General features: G+C 37.5%; 3 protein-coding genes across 3 annotated transcripts; all 3 read left to right on the plus strand.

Annotated features, from left to right (window-relative positions):
- Positions 1 to 443: 443 nt before the first annotated feature.
- On the plus strand, positions 444 to 3,674 carry LOC141833786 (NAC domain-containing protein 17-like). Its single transcript, XM_074721283.1, has 6 exons — positions 444 to 825; positions 1,229 to 1,506; positions 1,622 to 1,951; positions 2,326 to 2,854; positions 2,960 to 3,022; positions 3,126 to 3,674. Exons 1-6 carry the CDS (start codon positions 600 to 602, stop codon positions 3,512 to 3,514), a joined length of 1,815 nt encoding a protein of 604 aa, XP_074577384.1. The 5' UTR covers positions 444 to 599; the 3' UTR covers positions 3,515 to 3,674.
- Positions 3,675 to 7,128: 3,454 nt separating this feature from the next.
- On the plus strand, positions 7,129 to 10,184 carry LOC141833096 (actin-2-like). The gene is made up of 5 exons (XM_074720493.1): positions 7,129 to 7,206; positions 8,319 to 8,387; positions 8,472 to 8,865; positions 9,263 to 9,876; positions 9,964 to 10,184. Exons 2-5 carry the CDS (start codon positions 8,331 to 8,333, stop codon positions 10,027 to 10,029), a joined length of 1,131 nt encoding a protein of 376 aa, XP_074576594.1. The 5' UTR covers positions 7,129 to 7,206; positions 8,319 to 8,330; the 3' UTR covers positions 10,030 to 10,184.
- Positions 10,185 to 11,428: 1,244 nt separating this feature from the next.
- Positions 11,429 to 16,177, plus strand: LOC141833752 (uncharacterized). The gene is made up of 4 exons (XM_074721247.1): positions 11,429 to 11,548; positions 11,643 to 11,755; positions 12,898 to 13,067; positions 15,762 to 16,177. Exons 1-4 carry the CDS (start codon positions 11,515 to 11,517, stop codon positions 16,099 to 16,101), a joined length of 657 nt encoding a protein of 218 aa, XP_074577348.1. The 5' UTR covers positions 11,429 to 11,514; the 3' UTR covers positions 16,102 to 16,177.
- Positions 16,178 to 16,361: the final 184 nt, after the last annotated feature.

A 16,361-nucleotide genomic window follows, 5' to 3' on the forward strand; every position in this document is an offset into this window, starting at 1 on the left:
GGATTGGTGCGGATTAATCCGATCCGGAGCTTCCCGGTAGTTTCCTCCCTCGACAGCCAACCAAATCCAGTGAGTCAGTGACGGCGTCCAAGGACGAGGCAGCCAATGCAACGTCGCCAGCTGGAAAAGCTTAGATTTGACCAACTATAATTAAATGTTGATTCACTTTATGTAAATTAATTTTTTATCACTAAAACTAAAACTCCGTGTGCAATTAAAAATAGCTTCATTTAATAAAAAAAGATAAGAATTGCAAAAACATCTAAATTAAATATATAAATAAAAAAGTAATTAATCTTGAATAGGTTTAAATATCAATATAGTTAATAGTTTAATTTACCGCTAAACTGAAAATATATAAACATTAAGGGGTATTGTGATAATTCTCTCTTCTACTGCGACTCTGCGAGGTGACAAGAAGAGGTAGAAACCGCTAGCTTAAAGCTTGGATCGATCGAGAGGGAAGAAAGTTGCGACACGCTTCCCTTCGGCTCCTCTCACGGATCGCCCCCCTCTCCTCTTCCTTCCTGTCTGCCAAGAGGGTGGGAGGGATCTCGATCAACGGTTGACTTTCCGTCTGCGAGAAAAGCGGATAGGGGATGGGTGCGGCGAGGGATGTGGCTGGGCCTGCCGATGACCTTGGACCTCCGGCGATGGATCCCGTTCTAGGAGAGTCCAAGTGTTGGCCGCCTGGGTTCAGATTCCACCCCACCGACGAGGAGCTCGTTCTCTACTACCTCAAGCGCAAGGTCTGCGGCCGCCGCATTAAGCTCCCCATGATCGGTGATGTCTACGTCTACAAGTGGGAGCCCTGGGAACTCCCTGGTATGCTGTGTTATTCTATGCTGATCTGATGATTCTTCTTGGTCTTCGCATCTGAATCAAGCGGATCGTGAACACCAGATTCTAACCTAAACTAGTCAACGACTTCCCTTTTTTCTGCCCTATTTTGTATGATCAGTGGGTTTGTCATAGGAAGGCTTATTTGATCTCTCGATATTACGCGAACTCTTCAAATTGTGCCTTTTCGTCGATCGAATTTCTCTATTTTACTTCTCGGATCACCTTTGTTATTTCATTTCTTATCGTCTGAAGTAGAAAATGTTTGTCTTTAAAATTCTCCTCTTTTATTCAAAAAAGAGTTGCAATGTCAAGTTTCTCCAAAGTTGTCGGCTTTTTCGTTTATTTTTCTTGGCTGTCTAAATTTTCTCTTTGTTTATGTTTGCAGCGAAATCATTATTGAAGAGTGGTGACAAGCAGTGGTACTTCTTTAGTCCGAGGGATAGGAAATATCCCAATGGATCAAGAGCCAATCGGACTACAAATTGTGGTTATTGGAAGACCACTGGTAAAGACCGGACCATCTCTCAGAATTCTAAGGCCATGGGCAACAAGAAAACACTCGTCTACTACCATGGACGTGCCCCTAAAGGAGAGCGCACAGATTGGGTGATGCATGAGTATACCTTGGACGAGCAGGTGCTCTCATGCTATAACAATGTGCAGGCAAGTCTTGGTTGAACAAAGAAGAAATTTTGTCATAATTCTTGGAGAGATTTTACTTTTAATTTGTTTGCTGCATAGTTTTTAACAGTTCAATTTGAATTCTCAACATGTGCAGGATTGTTATGCTCTCTACAAGGTCTTTAGGAAGAGCGGACCTGGTCCTAAGAATGGGGAGGAGTATGGAGCACCCTTCAGAGAAGAGGAATGGGATGATGACGTAATGGATGAGAGCTTCAGGAGCCGGGATAACACAGAATCACAAGTGAATCATCAAAGCCCTGCAGTGCCAGTGACCGAGCCTGTTCAGGATGTAAACTCTAGTGGCAGAATAGATGATGTTGGGAACAATCTTCCAATGAATGATTTGGAGGATCTTTTGCTAAACTTAACTGATGAGCAAGACGCGACCGGGCAGTATTCTGAATTTGCTGCATATGCTGCTGAGGTAATCCTGATTTATTTCTTTGGTTTTGCTTTAACATGGAATTTAGTCTCAAGTAATAACTTTACTAACTGATGCACGGAAAACACACACGAAAAAAAATGCAACACGAGTTGTAATCACAAGAACCAAGCACAAGCATTAACAGACACACACATGGCACACTTTATGCAATCATCAATGGTGCATCTCCACTCTATGGCACCATACTTGGAAGCAAGCAACATAAGTACGCTTGCCTTCCTTGAATTCCTTTCAATCAAAGAAATAAGATATTAACACATCTTAGATCAATGATTCTTTGATATCCGGATTGATTAACTCAATTAGGATTGGTATATATAGTTAGTTTCTGACTTGGTCCTTACTTTGTGCAGATTGATGTTGAAACAGAACTTGGAAATCTCAATTCATGTCTGCCTTTAACTGAAGCTAGTTCTTTTGAAGACAGTGTCATTTTGTCTGAACTGAGCACCTTGGAAGACAACTTTTTAGCACCCGAACAAATTTCTTATGCACATCCTGTTGAAAGTCATGAGATGCCTTCATTAACCTGTAACCCTGATCCGTCTCTAGTGCAGACTGATGAAGAGTTTGTAGAAATCAAAGATTTAATCGATCCAGAATCTTTCATACTTGGCGAGGAAAGTTTATGTAACAGAGACCCGGTAGATGGCCCTGATGGTTTATATGGATATGATGTTTATTTTGACGCCCAAACAGTTTTTGAAGATTATTATGGTACGCTACCTGTAGCAGCACACAACTCATATCTTGATGATTTTGGTGATGATGGAATACTAAATCAACCATGTCTCACATCTACTGAACTTTGGAACCATGATCATGGTGTCGCTGTTTCAAACACCAATGCAAATCAGATGTTCATAGAAGCATCAACTTCAGGTGCTTAATCAATTTGCTTTTACATGATCCAGAATTGCAGACCTCTTACTGTACAATGTCCATAGTGTCAATAATTCCTAATGCCTTCTTTCTATATATCCCCAGATGGTGCTTATGCTTCTCCTTCATCAAATGCTAATGAGGTCTTCTCGGCATTGCCAACTTCAGGTCTCATTATACGATTCGAAATACATACCTTGTACGACTTTAGGCAATATATAGAATCTTTCCTTGTGCAGTTTCTCATTTGTCACTGCTACTTGATGCACAGGTGTGGCATACGCTTCTGCATCACAAAATATTGAAATGACACAAGGGCAAAACACCCACGTTGGATATGACTCGGGATCATGGATCACTTCTGCACTCTCAACCTTGTTGGATTCTGTGCCCAGCAGTCCAGCACTGGCATCCGAGAATGCGTTCATCAACAGGGCACTTGAACGTGTCTCGAGTTTCAGAGGAGCGCAGATCGGACTTTGTGGTCCAAGCACTGTAACAGATGGACAATCTTCTACTTCAAGAAGAAGACAGTTCCACAACAGTAGTTTCCTTCTTATTTCATTGCTGGTTGGGCTTAGTGCCTTATTCTGGCTCTTCATTGCAGGTGCTTCAGTGAAACTGTTCAAGGTGTTTTTCTCCAAGTTCAGTTCCTCTTAAAAGTGGGAATGAACATGGATAATTTACGGTCGTAACCATATTCAAGTATCGTATAATTCATGTGTAATGAGAAAGGAAGCTCTAGTTTTACTTCCTGATTTAGTTGGCTTGTGTTTGCAGTCCAAAATATTTATCCTATCTAAGATTTTAATTTTAATTTTTTTATTGCTTTTATGAGTGCTTTGTCATCGCACTATGAAAATTTAAAAAAAGATAGAGCAAGAATAAATCATTGCTCTAAGATTCAAACTCTTGTTCTACATTTTCTAAATTAAGATGGTAAATTCGACCAACTGAAAGCTATCAAATCGCAACCATGAGTCAATGAATTAATTCGAGAACAAAACCTTTAAATCCTTAAATTCAAAACATTTCCAACTACATCACAAGGACCAATTAATTACATTAATAATTTGCTATTAACAAGCTATATCCCCAAAAATTTTCAGCACCAGAACATAACAGTATTTATATAGCACGCATAGCAGTATAGTAAGCTAACATCAAGGTTGTCCGATGGTGAAGTTCCTCGTCAAGTAATCTTCACCATCGTCGTCGTCGTCGTCATCGTCATTCGTCGTCACCGTCGCTGTCGACGACAGCAAAAGCCCAGACCTCCAACTTATCACACTTCTCTAACACACTCTACATGCAGAAAAGCTTGAACTCATTGCCTTGATCACGGTGCCGCCACTCAGGGCGGAGCTATTGCTTAATTTACTTGGGTTGTAGCCCGGGGACTGATCATAGTAGACCACATTGAAAAAGAGAATGTCAAAGGAGTTGGCAGTGGGAGGAAGGAAATCAGCCCGGGGAAATCGATGGCGGAAGAATGGAAGACGCCCGAGGCAGAGATGAGCCTAGGTAGAAAAGCAGTTTTGCCTCTGCCATTGCCACTACCATCTTGGCACACTGCAAGAAGCTTACAAGCCCACACCACGCGTACACTTGCACCAACAACCCTTTGTGTGCACGGTCGACTGACTTCTGCCTCCTCATTATATCATCCATCTCCTCCTCCTTTGCTTCCGCCTCCCTGTGTCTCCGCTTCCTCTCACAGTGGATGTCACCGTTGAGGCTGATCGTGACACGCTCCTCTAGGGAGAGGAGGTTGGTGAGATTGGTCGCCATGGAGTTGGTGAGGAGGTACAACCGGTTCTATTGCGCTACTAGGTCGGACTTCTCTACCACCTTCCTCACAATAAACCATGCACCATTGGTGACATTGTCACCATAGAATTACCATCTCGCCAAGTCACAGTCAGCCACCTGCTCCAGCACAGTGTGGGTGGTCTCGCTATCATCACTAGGACACTTGCGTTTTACCAGTATGGTGGCTGATGTGGTGGAATCCTCCCACCTCCATATGACACTTTGTGTCAACAACTGTATTGATCTAGTGGTCAAAGTCAACTTGATCAAATATGGTCCAAGAGGAATTGAACTCAGCTCAAGCGATGTTCAAATCTGATCAAACTCACTTTGTATACTCATCCCAAGGGATAGAACCTAGCCTAGATACAAGTTAGCCAATAAGTCTTCACACCATCTCTGTCTCGACCTTAGACCTCAGCGTCCTCACTGTTTCAGCCTTAGATCTTACACATTCACTGTCTCGGCACCCTCAGTATCTTCGCCTCAGATATTGGCGCCATCTTTTTCTCAATCTTAGACATCGACACCATCTTTGTCTCAGTCTCATACCTCGACACCATCTCTATCTCAACCTCAGATTTCGACATCATCACTGTCTTGGCTTAGCCTCGGATCTCAGCACCATTACCATCTAGGCTCAGCTTCTCGAATCTCGACACCCTCTCTATCTTGGCCTTGGATCTCAACACCTTTACTATATTGATCTCAGATCTTAGCACCCTCACTGTCTTGACTCAGTCTCGGATCTTGATACCCTCACTGTCTTGGCCCCAGTCGCCAACACTGTCTATTCTCAAGGCCACTTAACATTGACCTCACTTGCTTATCCATCTTCGGGCCGAATCAACACTCTACGGAACCCATTGAAAACATGTTCGGACAACAACAGTGAATATTTCAAAACATAGGACACCACATGTTCTATAGTTGTCAAGTCTGATCCCCTTGATGTCATCCATTAGACACGTGCTGTTCAGCTAGTGGAAAGGCCACCAATGACTGTCAAATTTGATCCCCTACTAGCTCGCATGGGAATGATGAAAGAAGGATAATGTCCAACGTGGAGATTCTAGTATTTTTCAATTGTTATTATATTTAGTAAGGCACCAAATGCTTTTCTCCTTTTTCCTTTAAGTGGCGAAGACTTTGCTTGCTAGGAAAGAACTAATATCATTTAATTTTGGATCGGCTAGAGTATAATATTTTTTCGTCAAAAATTAGAAGGATGCCCTAATTTTTTATTTGAAATCATCAAAGAGATTTTTAAATATTTTTAATAAAAATATCTCATCCCACTCGTAATTCATATATAATTACCTCACTACTCTTTAGTATACTATTTTTATTTTTATCTCTCATCTAAATTTTAAATTGATCCAATGCGTTATTAAAAAAATGATAAATCCCTGGGAATCCGGTCCCACGGAAGTTTCTCACCGACCACCAGGATAAATGGTATATAGCATCCTTTGATTATTCCCATATTTAATATCTTCGATTTCGTAGTTACTGTTGCACCATTGCCTCGGGGACTGGATGCGTTATAACAATTACAATATGTAGTTGCTATACATGTTTAATATCTTTAATAATTATGATTTATCATCTAATATTATTATAGTAACTATAAAATCGTAACTATTATATATATTAAATAGTTATAAATTATAACGATTATAATGTATTTCCGATTCAGAATTTAAATGAAAGATAACAATAAAAATATACCGAAAGATAGTTAAGTAATTATATATGAATTATTAATGGGGTGTTATTTTGATGATAAAAAAATAAGGGCAGTTCTTTTTTATTTTTTTATTTTTTATTTTTTTTAATTATTATATATTTGATTGAATTGGTTTAAATAATTCAATTATATGTAATATACTTTAAAAATTAACACATCATTTTTTTTTTTTGAAAAAGCTAACACGAATCCAAAGTTGGCCGCCTTCCACTTTTGCCGTCCCCGCCAGCCATCTCGCGTAAAGTAATCGATACGACAACGGAAAATTGCAATTCTCCACTTTGAATCTACTAATCAACACGTGGATTCCACTCATCTTTTATTGGACTCTTTGCTTTCGGACCCACTCAACACGTGGCAATGTCCTTGACGTGAACGTTGGCGATTGGTTTCGAGTTGCAACGTCGATTGGAGCGGATCCTTCAGAAGAATTAAAAGCTGGGCTCTTTAATTTCTGCCCTTTATAGAGACTTGCGCATTGCCAGTCTGTTCGAACAGGAAACATAGAAATTCTGGTTTCCATTGGGTGTTTTTTTAATAGCCCACATGTAACGGCAGTTTTTTTCCTGTTTTGTACATTAAAGGAGACAGGGAATCGAGACCTCGATTACCACCGGCCTCGGGACTTTCCATTTGTTTTTTTTTCAAAAAATTAAAAATAAAAAACGTTTTTTTAAAATAAATAGCTGAAACCTGCCGTTTTTTCTTCGTTCCTCCATCTTACACTCCTCCCTTGTTCTGCTGCGATCAATCTTCTACGTTCTTCCACCTCCTTCGATCTCTGCGATAGGTAAAAACCTCTTGTTTACTCTCTCTGGTATTTTCTCGATCTTGGTTTTTTCTATTTGGATGCTTTGCTTTAAAATACAGTTTCTGATTTTTGTGATCGGTTGATGTTTGGGGATAAAATCTTTCTTTCGTATTTGTCTAGTGTTTCTTTCTTTGGTTTCTATAGACTCCCTAGCGTCTGCACAAACTTGTGATGGCTGGATCGAGAAGAGATGTATTAGAAGCAGTAATTTTTGTGGAAATACCTTTTTTGATTAACTTTTATTGATATATGGTGGCTTTGCAGATGCTGAATTCGCTATATTGACTGGTAGTAGTGGAAAATACTGATAGATATTGTTAACTTTCTGGATCTAGTTCAGTTAACAGTGAAAGGAGGGAGGATCCTTGTCACTTACCTGACGAGTGTTCTCTTTTGGTTTTCTCTCGGCCTTATTTTGTTCACTATCCTTTTCTGTGTGTGTTTCGTTGATTCATTCTACACGGTGCTGCACAAAGTTTTTGTTTGATCTATATTTTCATTGGATAGTATATTTGTGATGTTATCTAAACTTGTCTAAGATCCTCACATGCATAGTTCTCTTAATACAGTAGACTCTCTAACAGACTAGCACAGGGTAGCATATGGATCATGAGGAGACAACATCAAAATAAAATCTTTTAGCTTTGAATATATGGAGCAAAAAGTATCCTTCTGGATTTAATATGATTTGGTGTAAGAATGTAATCAACTTATTGGCATTTTGTTTACAGGACAATGAATTAGAGTTGAAGTTCCACAATATGGTAGTTATTTAAGATATCTAGCCATACATTCTTAGTTTCCCCCTGCCATGAGACCTAAAGTTTTTTCCTATTATTGAATATTAGATGCTCTAGTTTCCTGTTGTGATTTCAATATGCACCTAAAGTAATTAAAATGTAAGTCTGCTGATTCTTTCGCCTTACATATATATTTGTTTCAATGGGTAAAATTGCATGATTGATTACCTTGTATCATCTGTCCTATTGAAGTGTTTTAAACTAGTCTTTCTTTGCATTGTGATTCCTTTTTGTTTTCAAGTAGCTCTCCCTAATTTCCATTTGATAAGAGTTTCTCCGTAACATGTACAGTTCAATTAAACAATGGCTGATGATGACATTCAACCTCTTGTCTGTGATAATGGAACGGGAATGGTGAAGGTTAGGGATATTTTCATCTGATTATTTTGTTATTCATTTAGTATTTTATTTCTCGAAGGGAATTCATTATCTTCATTGCAATAGGCTGGGTTTGCCGGCGATGATGCTCCGAGGGCTGTTTTTCCTAGTATTGTTGGACGACCTCGACACACTGGTGTGATGGTTGGGATGGGACAGAAAGATGCTTATGTAGGAGATGAAGCCCAATCAAAACGAGGTATTCTGACTTTGAAGTACCCTATTGAACACGGAATTGTTAGTAACTGGGATGACATGGAGAAGATCTGGCATCATACCTTTTACAATGAGCTTCGTGTGGCACCAGAAGAACATCCAATTCTTCTCACAGAAGCCCCTTTGAATCCTAAAGCGAACAGGGAGAAAATGACACAAATCATGTTTGAAACTTTTGATGTCCCTGCCATGTATGTTGCTATCCAAGCTGTCCTCTCTCTCTATGCTAGTGGACGAACCACAGGTAATTTTTCATGTTCATTTACTTGCATTTATTTGCCATAAATTGTTCATCTTACTCAAAAATAGGAGACAACACCAAAGCCTACACAAGTGTATTTGATACAGTTACTCAAATATATGATAGGATCCTAATAATTTTGGCTAAACATTTTTGGTAATCAAACCTCAACTAATTTCTAGTTCCTTTTTCTTTACCATTGATTTATGTTTACAGGAAAAATCTAGCTATCCAAGCTATCCTTTTTTTTGTTTTATTTCCAAACATGGAAAAATTATAGAAATCCTTACTGCAACACTGCTATTCTTGTGAAACTTTTTCTATATCAACAAACTTGCATGTGCCTATCGTAAGGCAAGATCATTGGTTAGTTTGAACTTTTGATGTTTTCTCTCCTCAGGTATTGTGTTGGATTCTGGAGACGGGGTTAGTCACACTGTTCCGATCTACGAAGGCTATGCACTTCCGCATGCTATCCTACGTCTCGACCTTGCCGGAAGAGACCTGACAGATTCCCTCATGAAAATCCTCACTGAACGTGGATACTCCTTCACAACCAGCGCCGAGCGAGAAATTGTCCGCGACATCAAGGAGAAGCTTGCCTATGTGGCACTCGACTACGAGCAAGAACTAGAGGCTTCCAAGACGAATTCAGCAGTCGAGAAGACCTACGAGCTACCTGATGGGCAGGTCATCACCATCGGAGCAGAACGATTCCGCTGCCCGGAGGTGCTCTTCCAGCCTTCTCTCATCGGAATGGAATCCCCGGGCATCCACGAGACGACGTACCAATCCATCATGAAGTGTGATGTCGATATTCGTCGAGATTTGTACGGGAACATCGTTCTTAGTGGCGGTTCGACTATGTTCCCTGGCATTGCCGATCGAATGAGCAAGGAGATCACTGCGTTGGCCCCGAGCAGCATGAAAATAAAGGTTGTGGCTCCGCCGGAGAGGAAGTACAGTGTCTGGATCGGTGGCTCTATCTTGGCCTCACTGAGTACGTTCCAGCAGGTAATGCTCTAGCCGACTTACCATCGCTTCTTTTTCTGCATCATTTTCTTTAGCCAAATGATAGCTAGCATGTCTTCTGTGTCGCAGATGTGGATTTCGAAGGCAGAGTATGAAGAATCTGGTCCTGCGATTGTTCATCGGAAGTGCTTTTAGATGCTCTGGAGTTTATAAATTAGTCTGTTCTGGAGTTTTGGTTTGCTTTCTTTTCCTTTGTTTGTCGCTGTAATGCTGGTCGCTTGTGTCTTGCTGCAATCAGTCTTTGGGTAATATGTCAAGCACGTCTACTTGAAAGTTTGAATCAGCAGGAATATTTGGAAGACTATAATTATATTTGGGGGAAAATCAAGAAGGTATAAGACATGCTCTATTTAAATTTTTTATCAAAAGAATGTCATATCTTACTGTTTAATCGTATATAATTATTCAACGACTTTCAAATATTAAATAATATTTGAGAGTAATTAATATGATTGGATAATAAAATGAAGTATTTATTTGCTAAAAAAATTAAAATGAGAGGTCTTTTTAATGATTTAAAAAATATATATTTTTATCCATTATATAAATTTTTTAATTTTTACCCATTATATTTTGTAAGTTATTTTGTGTTTTATTTACCTATTTTATTTTACAGACTTCCCAAGTTTAGTATATTTTGACATTTGTAAAAGTAGCACTCAATATAGTTCCATTGAAAATTGCACTACTTGCAACTATCATTACTTATTTGAAAATTACAACTTGCAACTTTTATAATCAAAAATCAAAATTAAAAGGATATTTTTATTTTAAAAAATATTATATTTTTAATTTTTATTTTGAAAATATTTTTTTTTATTTTAGAGTTGTTGTATTATTTAACCGTCCTAACATGTTAGCAAAGTACTATTATAATAAAACTTTTTAAAAATTTAGTTAAAATTGTAAAGTGATTTTAGTTAAATTGAAATGTTTGATTAAGTTTAAATTTGGGAGCCGATTTCAACTTACCTAAAAATTAATAAAATTGACTTTAATAAATGGGACAAATTTATTAAAATAGACAAGGATCGAATTTTAACGAAATCGAAATAATATTTTTTCACATCATGATCAATTGTAGTTTTTCGATTTACCTCTTATTAAATTTATTATGTGAGATTGTTAGATGATAAATTCCATTTTTACTAAATTAAAATTGACTTCAATAAAAGTATCTTTATCCAACAAAATTATGAAATTATCATTCCAACGGATATAATATAAATGATTAGATATGAATGACAGATACAAATGTATAAGATTAATTTTTAATAAGGATATTTGTCTAGCTCATAGAAAGTTCAATCGTGAATATCAAATCACTTTGTATTTTTTTAGATTTATTTTAATGATCAATAATTTTTTTTTTATCGCATCAGCAAAATTAATCGAAAAAATACTTCGAAAAAAAAAACTATAAATAATTTATTTTTTTTTATTAAAACAAGCTTTTAAGAAAAGGCTTAATAAATACTACTAAATTTGGGTTTCTCTTGGGGCTAATTATAAGTTATTTGATTTGGTAGGTAATTGTCCCTCTTTCCTCCTATTTCTGCTTTCGATCCTCGCGATGAGCGCCTGTTCCCTTCCGGCGGCGGTGTTGACGGCGGCAGCAAGATGCATCATGAGCTAGACGGCTTCTTCATGAACGGTAATCCTCCACCTCGTCTCGCCTTTTTTTTTTTTTGTTGTCTCTCTTTCACCTGATTGATTTCACCATTTTTTTCTCCTGTTGAGCGATGAAGTGAAGGAAGGGGTGGACGAGATGATCAAGTTCTTGGCCAACGAGCCCTCAATGGGATTCTTCTTCGTCCAGAAGCATGCCCATGCGTCGATGCCCTACCTTCTTGACGTCAAGGTAGCTATAGCTTTGTTCCTTTAGTCCATCACTTCCAGGCCTGATTTTTGTTCTGGATCTCCTTTGGTACGAAAACATGGATCTGCCTGTGGCGACCCAAGTCTTGCAAATCAAGTATTGGTGGGCGTTGTCGTCCAATTTCAATCAAAAGTTAATTTTATCGGACTCACTCCAGGTGGTGCTCCTCGCTTCATTAGGATTTTATTCTACTTTCGACCTAATAGTCATCTTTTAGAAATAGCAGGGGTGCAAAGGTCTTTAGCTTCCCTTTTTAACATTCATAGCGCCTAACTACGGAAACTTTGCTGAAGCCTTTTCTCTGCATTATACATTTGTTCCGTATCGTTTTGATGAGGTTGTTGTGTAACTTTGATTGCTTATTTACTGTAACCTGGCTTGAACACAGAGGTTACTAAATCTTGTTCCCTGGTACAGATTAGTTGAATTTTCGATGTAGGTAAGCATTTGTTCGCTTGAGCCTGCCACACTCTCACCAGCCCAGTCTAGGAGGCACCTGTTTAATAATGTTTACTGTAGAGATATCTGCTGTCGAGTAGAAGATTTGTATGTTGAAGTTGGTTTTTTTTGGAGGATATCAATTAGATGAATATGTGAATTTCCTGATTCTGTGGCATGACATATAATCTAACCATGCAACATGTCAACCTTGCTTCTAATAGCAACATTGAGATGCCTATTTGAAACTTTATGTTCTTGTGCTTTAAATGTTCGTAGGAATATACATATCTTATTTGGAAGGGATTTAAAACTTAAATGTGGTCTACATTGCCGTCGTGGATAGTAGACACTAACCTATTGTGGATGTACAGTTCATTTTATTGGTGATTGGTTTGCTGCCCTTCCCAGAGGAATGAGTGAAGGAGATCGAGTCAAAAAGTACTATGATATCTACATTCTTACTGCATAATCTTGTGTTTTGCTTCTCTATTCTTACACTTCACTATGCATATTCTTTTCTTCTACAAGTTCCTTATATATTACTTATGTAAACTGTGTCCATAACATCCTTGTTGCCCATTATGATTTTTTAGTCTACATGAGTTTTTTTCTCTGATCATTTGGAATTTCAACCATCAATCTTTATGGGAAAACCATTATTGGGTAGGATTTTCTTCTTTTAGGACAAGTTCGACGGAAAGATTCGTGAAGTCACCCTGCATACAGAAGACTTAGAGGACTCTATCTGCTCAGTGGAATCAATAAAAGAATTTGGCGTTCCTATTGTTGAGGAGATGATGAAAGATATAAATAAATCTCTGCTTATCCTGTCAACATCTCAACCTAAGAGAGGGTATGGGTCTACATCTTTTGTTTAAACCTGATTTTGGATATCTTTGGCTGTCTCTTATTGATTATATGCGTTTGATTCATTTTTTTGGATCTTACAATCCTACAACTCAAATAGGCCTTACTGATTCAGACCATGAATTGGATCCAAATTAGCTGGAATCTCACAAACCTAGATTAGATCTCATATTTTATTCTCAATCATGACAATCTTGACTAAATTAAATGTAGCTGTAGGACATTCACTAAAGCTTTTCATTGTATTGTAAGTTTATCATCTAAACCCTAAAGCTTTTCAACTGTTTAACTAATATGTAGAATTATCTTTTTTTAACTTTATCATCCATATTCTAAAAGTTTCTACTTGTAAAGAACAAAAAAATTTCTACTTGTTGTTCAAACATGCTACACCTTCACAATTGCATTCTATATATGTGTGATCGCATGAATAATTTTGATTATACTTTACATATTACAAGAATACATAATTTGAAAAGTTTTAGTATTATTAGATATTAAAAGTTAATACATATGATAAATCACAACTGCCCAATACAACATTCAAATGTTAAATTGCAGTTTCTTATGATTTTACAGCTCAATCTTATGATCCGCATGTCATTCCTAGTTAGGATCTCTATCATGACAACGTTACATCTTTACATTTCAGTTTGATATGATTAGCTACAATATAGTAGGAGCCAGGAGATTCTCATTTGTATTCCATTTATATGTTTTTTGAGGAAGTATAGTTGAAGCTATATAAAGTTAATTTTTAAAAAAGTTTTTTAAAAAAGAAGATACGATGGAGAGGGCAGCCCCTTGCATAAGGTTCTTGCAAGTGCGGTGTCTCGGGGAAGGATTGGACCACATTGGGTCTATTGTACGCAATTTTACCTTGCATTTTACATGAGGTTATTTCTTGAAATATCAAATTGAAAAGAAAGGAAAGATTTACAAATAAGTTTAAGCTAATGGTTATTTAAAAATCTTCTGATATTATAGAATTTCTGATGCAATAAAAAAATTATCTTAACCATATGAATTAGTCAATGGTCTACTTTTTTATTTTTTTATTCCTGACTAAGAATAGATTATATAACTTCTAGTGTAACTAACCTTGTTTATTTTACATTGGATCACTATATGGTCTATCAAATAGGCCTTCCTCCATTATTCATTCATTCGACCATTAATCAAAAAAGACTTCGTTAGCAATAATAAAATAAGATAAAATTTATTTAAATATAAATGATGATATAATTGGGGATAGAGCCCAATGGTGTAGAATGATTCATATAGCCGACCTCACCTAGTGAGATAAAGTTTGTTGTTGTTGTTGTATGAGATCATGAGTTCATACAAGGATGGACAAGATAAGAAATGAAAATATTAATGAGAAAGTCAAAATTGCACCTATTGAGGGAAAATTTCGGGAGACATGTTTAAGATGATACAAACATATATGTAGACGATCAATAGATGCTCCAATTAGGTGATGTGAAACTATGACAAATGTGCATATCAAATGAGGAAGAAGAAGACCAAAGAAGACTTGGTTAGTAACAATAAAATAAGATAAAATTTATTTAAATATAAATGATGATATAGTAGGAGATAGTGCTCAATAGCGTAGAATGTCCCATATAGTCGACCCTACCTAGTGGGATAAGGTTTGATTGTTATTGTTGATGATGAGATCATTGGTTAGGGAACACAAATTAATTCGATGATGCATCAATTGGTATTAGAGCTCAACATCATTTCCCACACGATATATTTTGTTCTCGCTCACCATGTAGGTACTTCCCTCTTGAAGCATGTCAACATCTCGTTCCCCTCTCACTTAAACCCCGTATGTGCCAGTCCACTTCCCCACATGCACCAAATTTCCATGCTCATTTTCACCAAATTGCTCCGCTTGTGTGTGACCTAGCAAACCCACCACTGCCCACCTTTAACTACCACAAAATGAAACCATTCCCTCAATTGCCACTGCATCATTTCCTCTTGTGAATGTGGATTGCCCTGTCTAAGTGTGTCCATGTCAATTGCCATATCACTTTTTCTTTCTTTTTAGTAGCCCATCCAACAATATTCTAGAGCATCTAGACATCATATTCTGAGTGTCATGTCGTCGTATTTTTAACAAGGAATTGTAAGATGCCTTATGCTTATAATGTTTCTCTCTCTTTTCATGTTAGTCTCCATAATAATTAGTGCATTGTAATCTCTAGGTACGTTGGGTTAATCCCCTTTGAGATGGTCACTTATTAATCTGTTTCTATTAATCGTATCGGCTCTATATTACTTTGAAACACATCAGTTAGCTTGGCCACCAATAGGCTTGAATTTTGCACTTTTCTAAAATAGGACTAAAACTGTTCTATTGGGGACTAAGACTGTAATAATCTCATCAACTAACATGTCTTTTGGGATGCAATTCACTTCAATTCTAGAAGGATTTTGCTTCGCATATCTACAAATTCCTGAAAGAAGTGGGATTATGTTTCAAGAAATTTGATTTTGGATACCATGTCTGCTAACCTCGGAGAGCATTAGTTTGCATATGTTAGCAATATGGTTCCTTTTCTTCTGCTTTATTTCACTAATCTTCTACTGATCTCCTCCGGAAAAACCATGTTAATGCAGTATTTTTTAACCTCCTTGCTTTGGCTGGTGGTTTGTATCGACACAGTTTAATCCGCAAGGCGAACGGACAGGACCCTTTTGCACCTGGTGACAGAAGTGATCAGCACGGAGGGAGTACTACTCGCAGTTATTTTTCCTCTTTTTTCAGCTCAACGAAGCAGAAGGCGGCTGCACTCGGACAGCCACAGCCATACACAATGTCAAAAGACGATCGCAAGAACCATCAGTTACTGGGGATAACATCACCTGAAGACCATCTGCTTCAGGAAACAGTTCGCCCTTTTGAAGATTTGTCTGTGCAATCGTTTGAGCTGCGAGACTACGATAGATTTAAAAACGACCAACAGGTTAAATATGAGGAGTGGCTTGGTGAACCGAAGGAATAGTAGTAACATGGTGTATGCACTGAGTTGTTATTGACTGTTTATAGCAATGTCGATTCATTCCTCCTGTTTATCGCAATCTGCAGTCTCTACCATTTCATATCTTTGAAAGTTTTGAATTAATATTGGAGAATAGCCACGATTATGTTAATAGATTTTGATTCAGTAATTTTGCAGATACAAGAAAACCTTGAGCTTTATACTTGCAAAGCAATATCATCATCTCGGCAACCTATAATGGTACAATTGTATATGTAATTTTT

Source organism: Curcuma longa, chromosome 8 (genome assembly GCF_044706935.1).
Source record: "Curcuma longa cultivar G26 ecotype Majalengka, Jawa Barat chromosome 8, ITB_CL_G26_1.1, whole genome shotgun sequence".
In the NCBI taxonomy this organism is placed as follows: domain Eukaryota; kingdom Viridiplantae; phylum Streptophyta; class Magnoliopsida; order Zingiberales; family Zingiberaceae; genus Curcuma; species Curcuma longa.

What these genes read in the sequence shown, in the direction of transcription:
- LOC141833752 (XM_074721247.1), top strand. Translation starts at nt 11,515, where the DNA reads ATGCATCATGAGCTAGACGGCTTCTTCATGAACG. An exon ending in AGACGGCTTCTTCATGAACG is followed by an intron (nt 11,549 to 11,642) that starts GTAATCCTCCAC and finishes TGAGCGATGAAG; the next exon opens with TGAAGGAAGGGGTGGACGAG. An exon ending in ACATCTCAACCTAAGAGAGG is followed by an intron (nt 13,068 to 15,761) that starts GTATGGGTCTAC and finishes GTATCGACACAG; the next exon opens with TTTAATCCGCAAGGCGAACG.
- LOC141833096 (XM_074720493.1), top strand. Translation starts at nt 8,331, where the DNA reads ATGGCTGATGATGACATTCAACCTCTTGTCTGTGATAATGGAACGGGA. An exon ending in ATGGAACGGGAATGGTGAAG is followed by an intron (nt 8,388 to 8,471) that starts GTTAGGGATATT and finishes TCATTGCAATAG; the next exon opens with GCTGGGTTTGCCGGCGATGA. An exon ending in CACTGAGTACGTTCCAGCAG is followed by an intron (nt 9,877 to 9,963) that starts GTAATGCTCTAG and finishes TCTGTGTCGCAG; the next exon opens with ATGTGGATTTCGAAGGCAGA.
- LOC141833786 (XM_074721283.1), top strand. Translation starts at nt 600, where the DNA reads ATGGGTGCGGCGAGGGATGTGGCTGGGCCTGCCGATGACCTTGGACCT. An exon ending in CATAGAAGCATCAACTTCAG is followed by an intron (nt 2,855 to 2,959) that starts GTGCTTAATCAA and finishes ATATATCCCCAG; the next exon opens with ATGGTGCTTATGCTTCTCCT. An exon ending in CTCGGCATTGCCAACTTCAG is followed by an intron (nt 3,023 to 3,125) that starts GTCTCATTATAC and finishes CTTGATGCACAG; the next exon opens with GTGTGGCATACGCTTCTGCA.